The following is a 23,033-nucleotide window of genomic DNA, read 5'->3' as shown; positions in this document are numbered from 1 at the left end:
GCCTGAAGTTGCTGATTATCAATTGTTCAATGTATTACTGTCTTATTTTTAATTAGTCTTGTTGTACTATGGAGATGAATGCTGCATCCTGGCTGAATTGGTACTGCCATTGAAGAAACCTTCTGTCATGTGGAAAATCTGAAATATGTTCAGCAATTTTTTTGGAGAGTTGTTGGTAACATTTTCTGAAATCAACACACTTGAAAAACAAGTGAACTGACATCTTCATGCAAGTGGCAGCCTGTTGTCGTGCTAAAAATATATAACAAGCAACTGCTATCAGCTTTAATCTACCTCACAGCATAAACCATCTGGTGTCATGCACCACAAGGAAACTACACTATACTTTAAATATAATGGAAGAATTGAAAGATGAACATGAGAAACAAATTGATGGGTGCCCCTTGTAAAAAAAAGGTAGCTTCCATCAAAAGCACTCCAAAAATTAACAAAATATTGTTGTTAGGCTGAATAATAAATTAAAGAATTATAATGTAGTTATGGGACGCAGCTCATAAACATGCCACCAGCTCGTAAAATCATAGATACATTTAATGGAAATATTTAAATTCCAAATTCAAACTGTTTGCAATAACCTTGTCACTACTAACCTAATGTTGAGCACTAGTTAGTTTACATTCTGTTGTTGGCACATGTGGGGAGTAAGATTTGCTAAACATAGGAGCAAATTACTGCAGATATTGGAATCTGTACTGAAAACAAAGAGATCACAGCAGGTCAGGCAGCATCCATGGAGAAAAAGCAATTTGCTTTATTTCAAAGATATACTTTATTCATAAAAAATCTCTTTGTATATATACATTGTCACAAATGCAGTTTGGTTCTGTACAGTTGCATATCAAGTAAAGAAACAAAATATTGGATTTTGACTCTATCCAAAAAGAAGACTTCTCTTATACATACAATGCCAATATGTACATATATTTGAGACACTGAGAGGGTCTGATAATTGAAGAGACGCCTATTTACCTTCAGCAAGAAGACCTCAGACAGCGGTCTTTCCCTGCTGCACCTTGCCGACAGCTGTTCCTCAACACTCAGTAGTGCTGGAATGTGCCAGTCTGAAACACTCAGTCAGGGTCAACTCTTTGCTTTGGGGGACCAACCAGTTTCAGGCAGAGCAAAGAGCATCTTTCACTGAAGTTATGGTCAACCAGGAACAGCTGATGTTGTGGTGTGCATCCCAAGGAACAGAGTTAGAACACAGAGTCCCGTGTCATGGAGATTCTTGGGACAAACCTTGACACAAACCAGTGCGCCTTTCTCCAGATTTCCTTTTCAAAGGCAAATTCCAGAAGGATATGTGTGACAGTTTGAAGCCCCCTCACGGCTGCATTGAGGACAGCGTGCAGTGGCGCTGACAGACTGGGTGTACATAAAGGATCTCACAGGTAGTGTCCTTCCCACCACCAGCCAAGTGATGCCTGGATGCTTGTTGGAAAGTTCTGGTGATGACCACACAACAGGATCCACCCTCTCCTTTTCTCTCAGGGTCTCAAGGATGCTACATGTTGACCATTTCTTGAAGGACTGGTGGTCAAATGTGTTTTTCTTTCAATTTTTTTTACAAAGGACAGGTGATATGGGACGGTCCAACTGCTTGGAATGTTCCACAGCAACAAGGCCAAACCCATACTTGCTATGCTGGGGACAAGTAGAGCCTCAGTAAGCAGTAACACTTGGTGTTTTCATACCAAGGATCTACGTACAGCTTAATGCGAACACGCACAAGGGTGGCCTTCAGGATGAGGGCAAAATTGGGTACGTTCTTCCCCCTCTTATCTAGAGTTTTGTACATGATGTCCCTGTGGACACAATCTATCTTGGGCTTCTACATGAAATGAAAGATGGTTCAAGTGAGTAAAACAGTGCAGTTTTGGGGGCCGGGCCATGCCTGTGCCACATACAACAACAGATTGCCGCACACCTCATGACTAGGCTTTTACCTGCAGTGGAGAAGAAGTGGTGCTGTCAAAAGACCAGTTTCACTTTGGCAATGCACTCCTTCCAAGATGCATGCCCTGGTCCCTCTGAACTATCATCCCATCAGCTTCAGGTAGCTTCTCCTGACAGTGAAGTAAATGAAGGATTGGTTGGCCAAATTCTCAAAGAACAGGGCCTCACTCTTGCCCCAATTTACCTTGGTTCCTGAGGTCAGTTTGAACTGGTCACAGATGCTCATGCACTGGTAGTGCCATGGAGAGAAAGCAAGCTAACATTTTGAGTCTAGATTACTCTTCATCAGAGCTGAAGTGAAGGGTGGAGGGGACAGCACCTATGCTACAATTGGTGTGGCAGTTGGAATGCTGGGGGAGAAAGGATGTTGATAGTTCAGATTAAGTGACTGGAATGTGAGGATAGAAGAACAATGGTATGTCTGATTGCCAGACTGGGAAGAATAGACAGTCCCACTGGAGTTGGGGGTGGTGGTGGAGACAGGACATAGTGACAGAGAATGTAACAAGTAAAATTGAAGGAAATAAAGGAAAGGGATGGGTTTGCAATTTGAAGGTGTTGAACTCAATATTGAGCCCAGAAGGTTACAAAGTGCTTAGTCTGAAGATGAGATGTTGCTCCTCCAGTTTTCACTGTGATTCACTGGAACATTGCAGAATGCCAAGGACAGATAATGGGGTACACGAGCAAGACACCATCTCTAAGTGACCGGCTGCTGGAAGGTCACGGCCATGCTTGTGCATGGATTGGAAGTGTTCTGCAAAGTGGTCAGCCAGTCTACGTTTGGTCTCTCCACTGTAGAGTAGGCTACATTGGGTGCAGCAAATATAACACACAAGATTGGAGGAGGTACAGGTGAAATGCTGCTTCACCTGGAAAGACTGTTTAGGCCCTTGGATGGTGAGCAGGGGCGGGTGTTGCACCTTCTGCAGTTACATGGGAAGATGCCGAGGGAAGGGATTGGTGTTGGTGATTTGGAGAATGAAGTAGGTTGTCCCAGAGGGAACAATCCCTGCAAAATGCAAAGTGGGAAGTGAGGGGAAGAGTTGTTTGGTGGTGGCATTCTGCTGGAGTTGCCTGAAGTGGTAGAGAATGATCCTTTTGAATGTGGCGGCTGCTGGGGCATAGATTGAGGACAAAGAGACCCTGATCACAGAATGAAGTGAAGGGGCAAGGGCAGAAGCACGGGTGATAGGTTAGATGTGGTTGAAGGCCCTGTTAACCACAATGGGTGGGAAATCACAGTCATGGAAGAAGCAATTCATATCAGCAGCATTGTTTTGGAAGGTAGCATCATCAGAACAGGTATGACATAGGCGAAGGAAGAATGGGGTACAGTTCCTTGCAGGATGTGGGGTATGACAAGCTGTAGTGAAGGTAGCTTTGGGAGTTTGTGGCTTTGTAGTGGATGGCAGGACCTTGAAAAATGTGTTCATTTTGATTCCAATTTCCACCCCTCTATAACTTTCTCATCATCCATTTCGGACACTTCCCTTCCTTTCCTTGACTCCTCTGTCTCCATCTTGGCGAATAAACTGACGATTGCTAGTTACGTACAAATCCATTCTACCTTTCTGGGCACAAGGGATCAAATCCCACCAGGGCAGATGGAGAAAATTAAAGGGGTTTTGTGTTGCAGCGGTGTTGACTATACCTTTGGATGAGGAGGCACGAGTACTAGTCCCATCTGCTCCAGAGGTGTGTCAAAACATCACTCAACAGTTTACTCAGAAAATATCTAAGCAAGTTATTGCTGAGCTATGCCGCCTGCTGCAGTCGAAATCCCAACGTCTCAGCAGAGCAAGGACTCTGTCATCTGGTGAAGGTAATAGGGGCTGATAATGTTTTGAGCACTTTTAAGATTGGTTCATGGGAAGTTGATATTGCTGGCTTAGCTAGTATTTATAGCCTATGTCTAATTGCCCTAACTGGATGACTTGCAAACCATATCTGAGGCAGTTAAGAGGTAACCACATTGCTGTCAGTCTCGAGTTATATGTAGGCTTGACTGTGTAAAGATGGCAGATATCCTTCCCTGAAGGATATCAGCGAACTAGATGGTTTATATGACAAACAACAGTGATAATTGGCTCCTTCCAGGCTGGTGCAGGAAATATTAGCAACATCGGGCAGTTTGCAGTCCACTATCATATAGGGGAGGCCAGTAATGGCCTCTGATCAAAGCAAGAGAACTCCATTTTAAGAGTTTAAAAAGATTACAGGCTTTTTCATGGTATAGTGCACATTGGATGCTTTTTCTGTGCCTCTTGGCAACTGTGGTATGTATTTGAGGTGAAAGGGTTTCCACTCCATCAACCTCAACTGACATGTGACCATAGTCAACATACTGGTAAAGTCATCATGGCCCTACCAGACTATAGAACAGCTCCCTCAATAGAGAGAGACCATTGGTGTGGTTAAACTGGAGGGCACCAAGAGGAGAGGTTGAGAAAGAAGGTCTTTCATGGTAATCTCAGCTGGTGTGGGAATAGAGCCCCACACTTATGGCTTCACTCTGCATTGAAAAACCAGCCATCTGAGCGAAATAATCCTTTCACAGACAGTGTATCATGTAGATCAAGGCCCAATATCTTGACAGTAGGCATGCCATCTTCATTCTGTGGCAGTTTACTACTCAAGCTGTATTTCAGCCCCGATGACACACTGAAGAATGGCCACTTAGCTCAAAAAGCTGTCTGCTGATACATGGCTCATGGCCTGGTTAACAACACCAGTATGTGAGCAATCAGAACTATGCTGCTGCTCAAGGTATAACACAGCAGCAGATCATTGTCTTGCTGAAGTACCCATTTTGCTCCTTGCCTGCTCCGGTGTTGTCCAGGAAAACTTGGCCGTGGGTCTCAGGATTAGTGGCCACGTGCAACATGTTGCACCGTATCAGCACTATGGGGTAGTGGCCCTTCCCACACCCGATCATGCAAGAAACTGAGGAACAGGGACAGGGACATAAAGAGATGGAGGAAGATATGGACAAGGTGCAGGCATGAGAACAGGAAGACAAAAGGAAGCTGAAACCTAGGCGGCCCCTTCTGCCTGAATTGAACATGTAGACCCATTTCAAGTGTGACATCAGTCACCTCAACTCAACTCCCTATTCACCAAAGATCCCACAATAACTTGCTTAGATATTTTCTGAGTAAACTGTTGAGTGATGTTTTGACACACCTCTGGATCAGATGGGACTAGTACTCGTGCCTTCTCATCCAAAGGTATAGTCAACACCGCTGCAACACAAAACCCCTTTAATTTTCTCCATCTGCCCTGGTGGGATTTGATCCCTTGTGCCCAGAAAGGTAGAATGGATTTGTACGTAACTAGCAATCGTCAGTTTATTCGCCAAGATGGAGACAGAGGAGTCAAGGAAAGGAAGGGAAGTGTCCGAAATGGATGATGAGAAAGTTATAGAGGGGTGGAAATTGGAATCAAAATGAACAAATTTTTCAAGGTCCTGCCATCCACTACAAAGCCACAAACTCCCAAAGCTACCTTCACAATATTTAATCAGTGAACATCAGTTTTGTCACTGTTGATTGTAACACAAAAATAAAAGCCTTAATGAAATATACATTCAAAGTGAGGTTTATAAATTAAACCATGCTATGTTGCACACAAAATTAAACTGTTCACCCTGTGCATATCCTAAGTGATTGGTATATCAGTGCCTTTGCCCCACATCCTATGAAATGCCTACATGAAGAACATAAGAAACAGGAGCAGGAGTAGGCCATCTGGCCCCTCGAGCTTGCTGTGCCATTCAATTAGATCATCATTTGCATCTGCACTAAATTTGAAAAAGAATTCAGCAAAGAAGTGTGAATACATTTAATTAACTCAATAAAGTAATTAACTAAATGGAGATAGTTGGACAGGTGATGTGTTGTAGCTGTATGATGTGGGAGCGGACTGGTGCCATTGCGAACTGCAGTGACCACATTTGCAGCAAGTGTTGGTTGCTTGAGGAACTTCGGTTCAGAGTTGATGAACTAGAATCACAGCGTCAAACATGGTGGCACATTCGGAACAGGGAGAAGTACCTGGACGCTGTGTTTCAGGAGGCAGTCACAACTGGTGGATTAAGTAATTCAAATTTAATCAGTGGCCAGGGACAGCAGCGGGGGTGACTGCAAGCGAAGCAGGTAGAGGGATCCTGCAGTCAGGAACAGAGGAACCTCAGCTCTTGACCTTGTCCAACAGGTATGAGGTACTCTTCTCCCTGTGAGAGGAGGAAAAGGGCTGCAGGGAGGATGAGACAACTGACCACTGCACCATGGCATGGGAGGCCATTCAAGAGGGGGGAGCACAAAGACAAGTGGTATTTGTAGGGGATTCTATAATTAGGGGAATAGATAGTATCCTTTGTAAGCAGGATTGAGAGTCCTGCATAGTGTGTTGCCTGCCTGGTGCCAGGGCAAGGGACATCTCTGACCGGCTTGAGAGGATATTGGAGAGGGAAGGGCAAGATCCAGTTGTTGTGGATCATGTTGGGGCAAACAACATGGACAAGACAAGGAAAGGGGACCTGTTCAGGGATTATTAGAAGAAAGGAACAAAATTAAAGAGCAGGTCCTCAAGGGTTATAATCTCTGGATTACTGCCTGAGCCATATGCTAATTGACATAGGGACACAAGAATAAGGGTAGTAAACCCGGGGCAAAAGGAGTGGTGTGGGAAAGAGGGGTTCCTTTTCATGGGGCACTGGCATCAGCATTGGGACAGGATGGATCTGTACCATTGCGACGGTCTCCATCTGAATCAAGCTGGGGCCAAGGTTCTAGCAGAAGTGGTAAATAGGCTGGTTAACAGGGCTTTAAACTAGAAAGTGAGGGGGTGGGGGAGGGAACGGTGAAACTCACCCCAGAGGGAAACAAAGCAGCAGGTTAACATCTGCAGTGGTGGAAAAATATGAAAGAATGGACAGGGAAGGAGAACTCAGGAGAAGTTATTAAAGTCTCCAGCACAGACACAAATAGGACAGAGTCTTTGGAAAGGGCTAGCAATCAAACAATAGAAAAACGAATGAAAATGAGAAGAGGGAGGGTTAATGCAGGACTTGCAAGTGTTATATCTGAATACACGCAGTATAAGGAACAAGGAAGATGATCTTATGGCGCAAATTGAAACTGGCACGTATGATGTGGTAGGCATCACGGAGATATGGCTGCAAGGGGATCAGGATTGGGAACTGAATATCTAAGGATATACATCCCATCGAAAAGATAAGCAGCTGGGCTGAGGGAGTGGGGTTACCTTATTAGTGAGAAATGAAATTAAATAAATAGGAGGAAATGAAGTAGGGTCAGATGGTGTGGAATCTGTGTGGGTAGAAATGAGGAACTGCAAAGGTTAAAAAACCACAGTTGGAGTTGTGTACAGGCCTCCAAACAGCAGTCAGGAGGTAGGGCGCAAGAGACACCAGGAGATAGAAAAGGTGTGTAAGAAAGGCAAAGTCTCAGTGATTATGGGGGGCTTCAATATACAGGTAGAAGAGGAAAATCATGTTGGTAGTGGATTGCAAGTAAAGGAATTTTACTTTACATGTGGAATGTCTACGAGATGGCTTTTTGGAGCAGCTCTTGGTGGAGCCCACAAGGGAACAGGCAATACTGGATTCAGTGTTGTGCAATGAGGCAGGCTTGATGAGGGACCTTAAAGTAAAGGAACCCTTAAGAGGCAGTGATCAGGAGATGATAGAACTTACTCTGCAGTTTGAGAGGCAGAAGATAGAATCAGAGACAATGGTATTACAGCTGAATAAAGGCGACAATAGAGGTATGAGGGAGGAGCAGGGCAGAACTGACTGGGAGAGGAACCTAGCAGGAAAGACAGTAGAACAGCAATGGCAGGAGTTTCTGTAAGTAATTCAGGGGACACAGCAAAAATTCATCCCCAAGAAAAAGAAGCATGGTACAGGGAGGATGAGGCAACCATTGCTGACTAACAAAGTCACGGATAGCATAAAAGCAAAAGAGAAAGCATATAATGTGGTGAAGGGCAGTGGGAAACCAGAGGACTGGGAAACTTACAAAGACCAACAGAGGGCAACAAAAAAAAGAAACAAAGAGGGAGGAGATTAAATAGGAGGGTAAACTAGCCAATAATATAAAAGACCACTGTAAGAGCTTCTTTGAATCTACAAAGGGCAAAAGTGAGGCAAAAGTGGACATTGGACACTGGAAAATGATGCTGGAGAGTAGTAGTGGGGATAAAGAAAATAGCTAAGGAACTGAATAATTACCTTGCATCAGTGGAAGATATGAGGAGTATGCCAAAAATTCGAGAGTCAGGGGGCAGAGGTGAGTATGGTGGCCAAGGAGAAGGTTCTGGAAAAATGGAATGGCCTGAAGGTGGATACATTTCCAGGGCCAGATGGACTAGACCCCAGAGTTCTAAAGAAGACAGCTGGTAGTGATAGTGGAGGCATTAATGGTGATTTTTCAGGAAACACGACAGTCGGGGAGGGTCCTAAATAATGGGAAAATCGCTGAAATGAAACCCCAGTGTTTAAAAAGGGAGCAAGGTGAAAGACTGAAAATTAAAGGCTGATTAACCTAACTTCAGTTGTGGGTAAGATTTTAGAGTCCGTTGTGAAGGCTGAGATTTCTGAATACTTGGAACTTCATGGTAAAATAGGGCAAAGTTAGCATGGCTTCATCAAGGGGAGGTCATGCCTGACAAATCTGTTAGAATTCTTTGAGGAATTAACGAGCAGGTTAGACCAAGGAGATATTATGTACGAGGACTTCCAGAAGGCCTTTGACAAGGTGCCACACAGGAGGTTCCTGAGTAAGATAAGGGCGCATGGTGTTAGAGGCAAGGTACTTGTGTGGATAGAAGCTTGGCTCTCTGGCAGAAATCAGAGAGTGGGGATAAAAGGATCCTTCTCAGGATGGCATAACCTTAGAGTAAAGAAAAGACATTTTAGATCGGCGATAAGGAGAAACGTTTTCAGCCAGACAGTGATGAATCGATGGAATTTCACTGCCAAAGAAGGCTGTGGAGGCCAGGTCATTGAGAATATTTAGTACAAACGTAGATCAGTTCTCATGGACTCAGCTCCACTTACCTGCCTGCTTGCCATAATCCTTAATTCCTTCACAGTTGAAAAATCTATCTATCTTTGCCTTAATAACATTTAATGAGGTAGCCTGAACTGCTTCATTGGGCTGGGAATTCCACAGATTTACAACCCTTTGGGGTGGAGAGGTTCCTCCTCAGCTCAGTCCTAAACCTACTCCTCCTTATCTTGAGACTATGACCCCTAGTTCCAGTTGGAAGCTGCTGACTTTGGAGTTGGAGCGTTTTCCTTGTAGTTGACGTACAGCAGCAAAATATCTGGTTTCAAACTGCACCGTCTTGGCACAGACAGCAGCAATCTGGTCTGGTCTGGCTGGCTGGCTGACAGACAACAAGTGCATTGGAGGGCCTGTAGGGTTGGGATCCTATCCAAGCAGAGACAGAGAAGTAGATTCATGCTCTCAGAATTGACTGCTGCTCCCTCTGGTTAGCACTTCTGTAATCTTAGTATGTTTCTAAAGAACAGATTTATTGACTCTGGGATTCACATCCATGCCAGTAGCAGTCTGAAATTCAACTACGGTACTCAGACATCACTTGGCAACTGCTGCTACTGTTTTGGAAGCTGAGATGTCGGATGTAGTAGGATGGTTAGGGTCAGAAGTGTGCTGCAAACATTAGACTTCAAGCTCCACACAAAGCCCAGCGCTCACTCTCTGCCAGACAACTCCGTGCTCTTTGATGTTGAATACAGACTTTGTGGCAGGCTAACTGCCTACAGTTTGTGCAGAATTGTGAAATCAAGTGATGGTGTCTGTTCCTTATCACTGTGGTGTTGGCCCTTATTCATTGAGGTGTGAAATGTAGGCTTCAAACTTACAATTAATTCTGTGAGGAAGAAGTGAAACACATAAATGATTTGTAGGAGTTGGTAGGATATGGCACAGGTGCATTTACTGATCTTAATCACTCCTGTAAATGGAAAACTTTTACAATATCACATCCAGGTCCTTGAGACAAATCCTGTGGCATTGATCTCAGTAAATATTTGCACTTGCAGTCTTCTCTTCACATGTCTGGGTATTCCATTGCACTCCTTGTGGGTACAGGACATATATCTTCCTTTGCTCCTCTTCCATCACGGACTCCAATGCAGTTGGAATACTATTGTGCATGTTTTCCCTCATTGCCAATCATTTGTTCCACAACATTACTCCCAAATATCTCCATATTTCCAAGGACCTCAGGGAAGCTCTCCTTTAATTGGGGTAAGCAAGCTTTAAGTGGAACTAGGAAGTAATAACATTGGGTCGTCTGCTGAAGTGTGAGGGTAATGAACAGCACAATATAGGCTTCACACAGAAACCATTATAATCAGCAAGCAGCCAAAACAATGTCGCCTGTATTACGCTGAATGGCGGTGGGACAATTGAATATCACAATCCCTAGGGTAGGAAACAGCTGTTTCAGGGGCTGTCCAATTTAAACACTTTCTCTTTTGTCAACTCAAATTACATTGGGGAAATTGCTATGACTTTGAAGTGTATTAAATGGAAGTTTAGTTGTTTGGAAGATGATAGCAAAGTCATATCCTGTTTGTAGGCTGCAGGCCAAGTGCTTTGTTTGGCAAGACAACTAGCTATCTGTTTATACGTTGTCAAGCATTAATTGGATATGTAAAATCCGACTGAGGTGTTGATTGGTATTTAATTCATCCAGCACAATGGCATTTCAACAACTATGGCAGTATTTTGATATCAGTGAAATCCACTTTGATATTGTTGCTTCATAACAACCGTAATATTTTCTTTTATACCGATATGGATTATGGACAAAGAGAATAACAGCCAAGCCTGTTTCTATTTAATTATCTCGTTATGTGAGTGAGAGCCCCATGATAGATTCCATGATGTTTGTTTCTCACATGATGATTTCTAAGACAAACCAATAACCAAAGGGAACTGATTAAGAATCAGGACTATTATTTCTTTGAAACAGGTAATATGAAATTAAATACAATGCTTGTTGTGTCTATATTTCTCAGGGTAATCAGGGATGGGCAATAATGCTCACCTTGCCAGTGACATCCACATTCCAAGAACAAATTAAAAATAACTGCCAAGTCTTTTATGGTTCAGTAACTTTATCAAAACAGATGAATAGGTTTCTGCTTGATGAGACGGTGTGGTGCTTACCACATTTGTTACAAAGATAAACCTTTATAATGCATTTCATGTCCTCAGGCCATCCCAGTGTGCTTTGCAATTAAAGGAGTTTGAAACACTTGATGTGCCAATCAAGCTTCTTTGCAGCTACAGATCATTTGCAATGTCCCAACATCCATCAGTATCTTTGACAGAAACGAGAAGACCAATTGACCCAATGTGTGATAGGTCTCATGTGTGGCCCACTGAATTCTTTGAGATATTTCTCCAAATGGACATCAATTTATCGTAGCTGGAGGAAGATGAGGAAGGAGATCTCAAAAAATGTCTCATTCTTGGATCTTGGCTCCATCTCTCTCTGCTGCTGAGAATTACTCAGTGATTTCTGTTTATATCTGTGCACCACTGTGAGATTATGCCCCCAACCCTCACCCAACTGTTCCCTGCACCTTCTTCAGTCTCACTTCAATTTGAAATTCCTCTCTCTGGATTGTTACCATATCCATAGGTCCAAATCTCTCAGTGGTCACAAAATATTTAAACAGATTTCTCACATCTTGGACCCAATGTTTGGGAGTACGGCTACACTGATGCTCAGTCTGCTTAGAAGATTTAGCTACAGTACTCCAGGCGTCCTAGGATCTACTTCACACATCTACTAAGCTTGAGCTCTCAATCCAGTTAACTGTTAGAATCTGGATTACAAATTCTAAATTCAGTTTCATGCCCAATGGAGTGTTAAATCAATATCTACAAATAATATTACTTGCTAATTACACCCTTTAAATGCTGACTTGCTGTGCCATCTGACATTTAAGTCCAATATTACTGCTTCACCTCCTAATGTAGTTTATTATTTTTGTTTTACACGTTATGCAGGTTAAGATTCCAGTCTTCAGTCTTTCTTACCCTTTAATCACATTGAAGAGAATAGGGTATGATAGCCATAAGAGTGGAGAAAAGATTTGTTAGAATCTATCCTTATGAGATTATTTCTCTATTGCAAGGAAGCTGCTTAAACTGCTGAACTAAACAGCAAACAACAAATAGATTCTCAGTTATCATTTGTTGTGTTAATAAATCTTTGCTTTCTAATTGCAGACGACAAACAATACCATATGTGTTCATTGATAGACTTGATAATGGAAGCTGACCCAACAGGAAGCCACAATCTTTAACCTGAACCAGCAATGAATTTGATTTTGTTTTATTTCTTTATGTGCAGAAGACGCTTCAATCAAATCTTCCATTACCTCCACCGGTGGTAACTGTTTCTCAATATGCATGTCAGAGGAGTTCAACCCTTAACAATAGAAACAAGATCTTCACGGTAATGATTCAAGTGGAATTTTGTGAAGAAATCCTATTTTTGACTTTGGCATGTATTACAAGTCTGTGGAAGAATTTAGAGACTTTGGTATTTTGTTAAAGCACTGGTGCTCTGTATGATCCAAGACAACTATTTCCCCTGGTTTCCCCTAAAGGGAGCTTCTGACTGTCATGGGACATCTTATGTGCACTTCATCCATGGACAATTCACTATTCTTAAAATTCATCCAAACCTATATAGGCCCTTTGCTTGCTCAGCCTGTGGGAGATATTGGCCTCTGTAGCCAATTGTTTCTTGGGTGTCATAAGGCTTCATAAATTACGAACATAGGGTCTACAGTGAGTGTGTGCACTTCAGTGGCAAGTATAGCATATGCCATGCTTGTAAAGGGATTTGCACACGTGTACCCAATGCTTGTTAGCAGGATGCTGGACAGTCAGATAATGTCCCCATTAGAGAACCCCAGGCTCTAGCTTGTGCTCCTTGAGTATAATTTTAAATAGCATGAAGGCCTCTTCACCAGCACTATTTAAAATGATCAAAACTCACTTGCACTGAAAACAACAACTGCTAGAGATCACAGCGGGTCAGGCAACATTCATAGAGAGACAGGAAGCTAAAGTTTCAAGTCTAGAGATGAACAGTCATTGACACTTGAAGCATTAGTAGGCTTGAAATGTAGGCTTGGTCTCTCTCCATGGCTGCTGCCTGTCTGCTATAATCTCCAGCATTTAGTATTCCAGCATCTGCAGTAATTTGCTCCTTCATAACCTACTTGCAATTCAGATACTACCTTTTTTTGGTACATACTACATTTCCAAATATTTTGGATGCTTTTCCAAAATTATTAATATTTTCAATAGTCTACAATGAATGATCTGCCTGGTGCTGAGTTATTGAAGAAGGGGAAAGGATTGGGATGTGGTAAGAGGAGAAGCAAAAGTCAGTAGTGGATGCTTGCATCATCTGCAGCTGAGATACCAGAATAGATTGAGGATGAGGAAGAATTCAGATGTGAGAGAGAGGATAAACTATGCAGATATTCTCTTGTTCAGTTGTTTTATGCATGCTAGTGGTCACAACATTCTTCTAATAGCCAATACTTTCTCCCTCATGGCACTCGAAACATGCAGTAGTGCCTCTTCATATTTTGTTCATTCCTGTTTTGTCTGCCAACATCTCCTGCAAGGAAGTAGAAAATGTGCTAATGAGTGTCAAAAGTCTGGGGAATTGTCTATCATGGTTGAATAGCTATGTTGTGTACAAATGATGTAGATTTGGGACTTACAGCAATGTTAACTTTGTGTTGAAGGGATGAAGCAAATGAATGATACAAATGAGTCCTGATTGACAGAGATTGTCGGACTGCTGACAGTATGTTGATCTGAGCAGTTAATGAGGCTTAGTGGTGAAGGTGGTAGGGCGTGGCATGGGAACATACACTCACTGACAAAGAGAAGCATTAAACTTCTTCCTGAATTGTAATCAGGCACATGGAGCTGCTGTTAACATTGACTTCCTTTTCTGCATCATACTAAAGCCTTTTCGTTTCTAACCTTTGAGGATACAGGGCATCTGTACTTTCTATCTCTTCCACCAAGTTCTCCAATCTGATAACCTTTATGCTTATTACATAGTGCAGCACTGCCAGTAGCCACAATGCATCACTTCAGTAGGAGGTGGAGTGTCCAGGGTTTGACTTGTTTCAAAAACAGTGGTCCACACTTAATGCAATCCACTTTCTCAATGCAAGAATAACATACCTCCTCCACAAATAGAATTTCAAAGATAGCTCAACTTGCAGTGTGGTCACCCTGATAGACTGCTCACCAAACTCGCACTAAATGTGCCTACCAACATTTGCTGCAGGATTCAAAGCAGTCCACTAGAGAATACACAGTGCTATCACCTGGCTGTCAAACCAACCAGACTGAGCCTTGCAAACTGCAAGATATTATAAGTTTTGAAAAAAGGGTAAGCACTGTATATGTGTACAACTAAGGAACAATAATAAATATAGCAAGAATAAAAATTGCTAGACAAACCTCAGCAGGTTAGGTGTTATCTATAGAGAGAAATATTTCAGATCAATGACTTTTTCTCAGAACTGATGAGAAACAGAAATGGAAAGGTTTTTAAGCCAATGGAATGGCCAAAGGGGCAGGAAGAACTCTGCTGTATTCTGTTATATGCCAGTTACTCTGCAATAGTCAGGAAAGGCCATCAGTCCGTATATTACAATGTGTTTGTGATATGCCTATTGTAGCTGAATAGCTGTAAACAAACTGAAGCTGCAAAACGCGACAGTGAGATTTGAAACTGTGTTTTGTATCTGAGGATGAGATGCAGTATCTGAATGCTAGATTTTGACTGCTGGAGGGCGAGTGGCAGTTTGGTGAATTGAGCTGTGTGCGAGTTTGCTGATATGGTGTGTAGCAGGTAACCCTTGAACATGCATTACAAAACACCAGCCATATCCTCGGGGCCAGACTCCTTGGGACTGACCTCCTTGGCTAGCTGCTCACATTCTCTTTCGTGTGTGCACACAAGGAGACACACAGCCCTCTGCAGAAAGATAATCTCTAGCCTTACTTACACTTCTTGGACCAATGCCTCCAGTCTTGCTTTCGAGAACCAGGGAGCCCACTCTTTGGCCTTTTGCTCCACAAGAAATCCTTTTCCATCTCAGAAACACTTTGGAGGTCGAGCTGCCTTTAAGAATTATAGGCTAGCACGTTAGGCCTGCATACATCTGAGTATGTAGTGAGTCAATATGCACCATTTAATTGAGCAGACAGAACAATATTTGCATGCTGCCTATGTCACTTGGCCTGGGCATGGAGTAATGGAGCTTGGCAATCTCTGTGCCCACTAATGGATCTCATTGGGATTTTTATCCCCGTAGATTTTGTTTTGTGTTGAATGCAATACCTTTTACAATTCATTTTATGAAATGTCTCCACAAAAGTGAAGTTGAATAAACTAGACGCAAAGTGAGAAAGCTAACTGCAATTAATGTGATGAATGTACTTCTTTTTTTGTCAAATGCAGAGTGTGAGACGTTTTTGCACTTCCAGTGCACGATATGTTTCAGCATAGTAGAAAAACTCATCAACACTGTTATTTATTTCCTCTTTTCTTTCATGTATGCTGCCTGCTGGGGTACATTTCAGAATACATTTAGTACCACTTCTATGTGCCAAGAAAAGGTGCCATAAGATCCTGCAGTTATAAAATATGGCAAGTAATTACCGGATCAAATATCAGCTGTCATTGTTTGCACATCTAGTGAACACTGCAGTTGGCATGTATATGCAAATTCAAAACTTAAATTGGAAGCCTAAAATTCCGATTACATTAAAGTAAAGGAGAAACGATACCTAGGTTTAATTTAAGATTGGGTGTACATTTTACATAACGTTCCATAAACTTGTCGTCTGTTCAAGCTCCAGTTAAATATTAAGGATAAGCAATGATAGATGTGTTACAACATCAGCGATCATCTGCATTGTAATTTGCCTTGGCCTGGAGGTAAAGGGCATTATTTTAACCTTCAAGGAAACAGTAAAGTTGCGTCAGCTGAGATTTTAAAGTGTAAGAAATATCAAACATACGCTAATACATTTTCACTTCTAAAGGTGACCAGCCAACTTCCACCACTCCCAATCATAGACCTCTTTTCTGCTCCTGCTTTCACCAAGAAATCCCTAACAATCAGGATCTCCCTGAGAAATCCTTCAAGCGATCATGGAGCAAACAGTGATCGCCAAATCTCCCAGTGATCAGAAAAGCCCCGCCTCAACTTTAACCCTGGCCCAGCCCACCCTGTTCCTCCCCCAGCATGGTCACAGGACACCCTAATGGTTAACATCTACGGTTATCACACAAGCCATGTGCCATCACCATCAAGACCAGACCACTCCCTCCAAGCATCCAACCCTCAGTGTTCCCTGAGCCTTACTGCCCCCTTACTATCAATGCCCCTTCACCCTCATTGTCCCCTCCAAAAAATGTGTCTAAACAGTGTAGAGAGGCAAAGTTCACTGAGTTTATATATACACAAATCTTTAAATGTAGCAGCAACAAATTAAATTTATATGGTGCCTTTAATATGATAAAATGATCAAAGGCATTTCAAAAGAACATTATAAAAGAAATATCACACTGAGTCACATTAAGAAATATTAAGTCAGATGACCAAATGCTTGATTAAAGATGTATCTTTAAGGAGTGCCTTAAAGGAGGAAAGTTAGGGAGTGAGCTGGAGACATGTATTGCAGAACATAGGTCCTGGACAAATCAAGAAATGACCTTAAATAGTGAAGTAATTCAATTCAGGGAAACATCAGAGGCCAGACTTGGGGCAGTTCCGATATCTTGGAGGATTCTGGGGCTGAAGAAAATGCCTCTTAATTCTGGACTCACCCATAAGATGCAACATAATTTCCATATCCACTTTATTAAGACTGCTCATAAATCCATGAGAAATAGGAACTGGGTTGGCTGTTTAGCTCTTGGATACTGCTCTACCGTTGATTAGGATCATGGCTGATTGAACATTCTTTACACCCACTTGTCCCGTAATCCTTGATTCCCCTACTAATCAAGAATATCAACATCTCATCCTTAAATTTATACAAGGACTCTACCCCTATAGCAGTCTGTAGCAAGGACTTCCAAAGACACTCAACCTTCAGAGAAAAGAAAGTCCTCCTCATCTCCATTTTAATTCTGAGACTTTATTCTGAGATTTTGCCCTCTTTCCTAGACTCTCCCATAAAGGAAAACATCTCGCAGCATTTACCCTGTCAAGCTCCTCAAGGATCCTATATGTTTCAATAAGATCACCTCTCATTCCCTTACACACCAGTGAATAGAATCCCGACTTCTTTAGCCTTTGTTCATAAGACCTCCCTCCATACCAGGGAGCATCCTAGTGAACCTTCTCTAAACTGCCTCCAATTAAACAATATTTTTCCATAAATAAGGGGACCAAAACTGCTCGTAGTGCTCCAGATTCAGTCTCACCAGCACTGTGTACATTTGTAGTGAAGCTTCCCTACTCTAGTACTCCTACAGTCTGGAAATAAGGGCTGGCATTCCACTAATCTGATTACCTTCTGTACCTGTGTGCTAGCTGTCTGTGTTTCATGCATAAGTGCCCTCAGCTCCCTTAGTATTGCACCTTTCTGCAGTTTTTACCTATTTAAGGAGTAATATTCTTTTGTTCTCCTCTCCAAAACAAGTAACTTCACATTTCCCCACATTGTACTGCATTTTCCAACATCTTGCCTGCTTAATCTATCAATATCTCTCTGTAAACTGTAATCTTCTTGCAACTTGCCTTTCCACCTATTTTTGATCTTCTGCAAATCTGGCTAGAACACATTCGCTTTCTTCCTCCAGGTCATTAATAGATACATTGTAAACAGGCGCAATCAGAATCTTTTATTACATCAAGACACCCCACATTCTTCTGGACCCCATTGAAAACCCAATCTGTCCAACCTGACCTCATAAGACAACCCACTCATTCCAGGTATCAATTTAGTAATCCTCCAGTGAACTGAACTGCCTCCAATGTATTTATATCCTTACTTAAATAAGAAGATCAAAATTGTGTGCAGTATTCAAATGTGACCTTACCAATGGTTTGTAAAATCCTTATATTTATGTTAAATTCATCCTGTAATAAATGATAGTGTTCTGTTAGCCTTTTAAATTTTTGCCCTATCTGCAAACTAATCTTTTGAGAATCATGTAGAACACCCAGATCCCTCAGCACCTCAGAATTCAGGAGTCATTCTTCAGGTAACACTCTGCTCTTTTATTCGCTTAATTTGTGTGGATAACCAGCATTTATATCGCACGAGAGGATAGTGTTGGTTGTTTAGCAAGTGATTTTTTGTTGTTGGCATGGAGCATGCACCAGATAATAATGATTGATAATTGACAGCTAGGCTTTGATTAAATTTTAAACAGGCAAGTTGGCTCTGATTGGTCAGGGAATATCCCTGAAAATTAAACCAGTGAAAAGCTGTCATCTATTTTGCTGCATTGAAATAAACTAAACACGTGTCCAAGTATTTCTTGCCTGCAAAAAGCATTAATTTACGTAGCTTCCAGTGCACGCACCACACTGCAAACTCAGCTGACAATCCTAAATTGTTTGTCAGTTTAACTTTTTACATTCAGGATTATCTAGAAAATGTTGTCTAATTGCAGAATCACATCAAATATTGGAAAGTGTGTGTGGGCTGGTTTGGTATGCTCATTACACTGCTAACTGTGAACAGACAAAAAGACATGATGTCTGATGCGCCTTGCCAGTCTTTGGAATGTGTGGCCTACTGGCACCAGATTGGCACTGAAATTCACATACCACATTAATGATTAAGTGACTGGCAGAACATACTTTCCTCTTGATGGCAGCATCTTCTGAGTGGGGAGAACCACTTGCATTTCTACCGCATCGTACCACTAGTTTCACCTGTTGTAGGGTTTTAGAGTCATACAGCACGGAATTGGACCCTCTGATCCTATCAATCCATGCCAAGCATAATCCAAAACTAAACTAGTCACACTTGCCTATTGCTGTCCCACATCCCTTCAAACCTTTCCTATTTAAGTACCTATCCAAATGTCTTTTAAATATTGTAAGTGTACCCATCAGACACCACTTCCTGAAGAAGCTCATTCCACTTGTGAACAACCCTTCATTTAAAAAAAATTGCCCCATGTTTTACTTTGTAAATTTCTCTCCTCTCAGCTTAAAAACGAGCCCTGTAGTCTTGAAATCCTTCAAGGTAAGGAAAAGATGACTGCCATTAACTCTATCTACACCTCTCATTATTTTATAAGCTTCTATTAAGTTGTCTCTCAACCTCCCAGTGAGAAAAATCCCAGCCTATCCAGCCTTTCTTTATCACACAAACCTCCCATACCCAGCAACATCCTGATGAATCTCTTCTGAACCTTCTCCAGCTTGATAATATCCTTCTTATAACTGGGCGACCAGCACTGAACACAATATTTCAGAAGAGACCTCACCAGTGTCCTGTACAACTTCAACATCACATCCCAACTCCTAAACTCAAAGGACTGAGCAAAGAAGGCAAGTGTGCCAAGTGCTTTTTTAACCACCCTGTCTATATGTGATGCAAACTCCAAAGAATTATGCACCTGCACCCCAGGTCCCTCAGTTCTACAATGCTCTCCAAGGCCCTATCATTCATCGTGAAAGCTCTACTCTGGTTTGTTGTGTACCTCATGTTTATCCAGATTGAACGCCATCTGCTGTTTCTCAGCCCGTTGACCCATTTGATCAAAAACCCTTTGTCATCTTAGAAAACCCTTTTCACTCGAGACTAAGTCACCGATTTTGATGTCATCCATAAACTTACTAACTGTGCCTTCTATATTCTCATCCAAATCATTTATATAAATGACAAAAATAAGAGGACCCAGTACTGATCCCTGCCGAACACTGTTGGTCACAGACCTCCAGTCTGAGAAGCAACCCTCCACCATTACTGTCTATCTCCTGCTGTTAAACCAATTATGTGTACAACTGGCAAGCTCACCCTGAATCCCATGTGACCTAACTAGACTACTATGAAGAACCCTATTGAAGGCTTTACTAAAATCCAAATAAATAGCATCTACTACTCTGCCGTCATCAACCTTTCTATTAACTTCCTCAAAAAACTCAATCAAGTTTGTCAGACACGATTTTCCTCACATTCAACCATGCTGACTATCCCTAATCAATTTTTGCCTCTCTAAATATCCATTAATCCTACCTTTTATATTTGCTTCCAACAATTTACCCACAACCTCATTCAAACTGTAGAGATACCTTACCTTTCCAGAGTAATATCAGGTAGCTGGGCACTTCTCAGAACCAAGAGTGAGTAAGTTAGAGCCCTTCATGAGTTGGCACAATGTACAGCAAGAAATGGTTTGCTCACAGTTCTCAACATTCCTTTGCATGGCTTTGATGGCAACAGCATCTATTTGGACATAAGTCATACATATATGGGCAGCCATAAGCCTAGCAGCCTTGGACCAGCAAAACATCCCACTGTCACCTGAATAAGTTCCTAATTTATATGTTTGAACAAGGTCCCTCCCTCTTATGAGTGGGAATGTTAGCTGCCTACTTCAAAGTCAGCTAGAAAATTGAGCTGCTGTAGGAATTTTTTCTTTGTCTGTTTATTACTTCATTCTCCAAGTAAACAGGATAGTACATACAAGAAAATCAGACCCCACTACAGTTGAGATGGTTCAGTATTATAGTTAATCAAACATTCACATGTATTAGTCATTACATTGAGTGGCCATTTCCATTTCCTTTGGGAAGTGGAATCTTCATACACCCTAATTGGTATGTCAGTCTACAAATGTGGAAGCAAAGGAACAGTAGCTGTGAAAAACGTAGCTGAGCAAGGATTTAAAAAGTAATTCTTCGTGCAAGCTAATGGTAGAGAACGCTTCATAAATTTCTCTTGAGGAAAATAAAGTGTTAAGTGCTTAGTGCAAAATCACTCATCTCTGATTTGAAAGGCCATGGGCTCAATTCCCACAACAGAGTGTTGAGCTCATAATCTCAATTGATACTTCACTGCTATATTGAAGGAGGACAGCACAGATTATGATGCTGTCATTTGGATCAAACTTTAAACAAAGGCTAGGCAATACTCAGAGTCTTAGGTGAACAGATCCTAAGACTGTTTCATAAAAAGAGCAAGGGTGTTTTGCCTTTTATCCTTGGCAATATTTATCCCACAATCAATACAACTGAAAAAAATTATGCGACCATTATCTCTTTGTTGTTTGTGGAACCTTGTCTATAAATTATCCGCCATGTTCCTACATTACAGCACACTTCTGAAATACTTAATTGGCCATGAAGGGCTTTGGGATTGAATTTATGTAAGGTACTTCTTGTTTTAATTGTAGCCATTCAAAAATGTTTGAGAAAGTGAGAAAAGTTGTAAAAAAATTGATTTGAATCAGAGATTAGAATTAGCTCCTGCCTGATGAAGACCCCCATTAAGAAATGGTCAAGTCTCAAAAAAAGAAGCAGCATTTTCTCATGACAGCCCAAATTTGATTTGGGTAACAATACAGTAGGAATCTCTAAAACAAAACCATATGTAAGTAGGCTGTCATATATAGTTGTTGGCAGGCAATTGGTTAAACCCAAGTGCTATTGTTCTTACTAGCAGCTCTTCATAAGAGGATGAAAGTGCAAGACAACATTTTGGTTGCTGAGAATTAAATCACAGGCCTGTCTCAATATGCAGTTTCTGCCATAGATATAGACATGATTGAGACTTGCAGTGTTACTTGTGATTGTCTATTTTAAAAGCCAGTTAATGTGTCCCAAGGAGGAGTTGTGTTGGACAGAACACAACAATGATTACATTATGAGGATTGCATAAATATAACCAAGACTATTAGTGAAAATTAAACGCCTACACTCAATAATTTATCTTACAATTTTGAGAATATTTTTAAACAAATGTTTCCATTCTGGACACAGTTGGAGTTGTGACTCCAATAATCGTTCACTTCAGCTGTGGTCTTTTATGGCAACATGATTGGATTGAAAGATAAATATTTGTTTTATGGCTGCCTGCTGCTAGATCAAAAGGTTCTCTAGCATTGTTCACCATGTCAGGTTTTGATATTGTGTGGAAAAATGATTATTAAAATAACTAGCTTATCACCAGAATGACAAAGTGTTATTTTGAGAACTGATGGTAGCCATTATGCTGAAAACAGCCATTCACTTCAGACAGGGCAACTTATTTTTGTAATTTATCTGTAACCTATTCTACCATTATCAACCAGAGAAAAGTGAGAAAAGCATTTCGTATTTCAGCAAGAAAATATTTCATTTTGATGGATGACAAGGACTGCAGTTGTCTATTTCCACCCAATCTGGCACAATTTCTAATTTCTCAATTTCTAGTGGATGGATTAACATCACTTTTGAAGATTTTCTGAGATTGTGACCAACAGTGGGTGCCAACTTCACTGATGGTTACTGGCCATTTATGTATATAATCCGACTTGTGACACTAGTTAGAGGGCAAGTTCTGGGAGCAGCATGCAGTTAAGATAGTGGGGTGAATAGGCACGTAGCTGGCCCATGAACTTATAGCTTAGAATATTGATGATAGATCCCACCTGCTACCAATGGCAACACTCCCGTCACGCATCTCCCCATGATCTCTATTAATCATTGTCCCTCACTGAGGATCAGGTAGAAACACTGCTTCCTAAACACTGTAGATAGCTATGGTCTTTTGCTGAGAATGCCCTCCCTTTCTTTCTCATTCCCCTCTAGCAGAATTGCTTGCTTTTTCTGGCCTTTGCACGTTATATTTTTTATTTTATGAATTCACAGGAAATGGGTGACACTGGCTTGGTCAGCTTTTGTTGCCTATCTGTAATTGCTGGAGGGCAGTTAAGAATCAACCACATTGCTGTCGTCTGAAGTCATACGTAGGCCAGAC

At 41.6% G+C, this 23,033-nt stretch overlaps 1 protein-coding gene across 2 annotated transcripts in view; it reads left to right on the top strand.

Moving 5' to 3' along the window:
• The window catches only part of dntt (deoxynucleotidyltransferase, terminal), a 308,352-nt gene that overhangs the window by 96,662 nt on the left and 188,657 nt on the right, over positions 1–23,033 (top strand). For both annotated transcript variants that reach the window (XM_059653117.1, XM_059653118.1), the window contains exon 3: positions 12,403–12,507. In XM_059653117.1, the coding sequence (XP_059509100.1) occupies positions 12,403–12,507 (105 nt within the window). The remainder of the gene's footprint in view (positions 1–12,402; positions 12,508–23,033) is intronic.

The sequence above is a fragment of the Stegostoma tigrinum genome, chromosome 20 (assembly GCF_030684315.1).
Source record: "Stegostoma tigrinum isolate sSteTig4 chromosome 20, sSteTig4.hap1, whole genome shotgun sequence".
NCBI lineage: Eukaryota > Metazoa > Chordata > Chondrichthyes > Orectolobiformes > Stegostomatidae > Stegostoma > Stegostoma tigrinum.
Note: the sequence above shows the minus strand (reverse complement) of the source record. Positions and strands in the feature narration are given on the sequence as shown.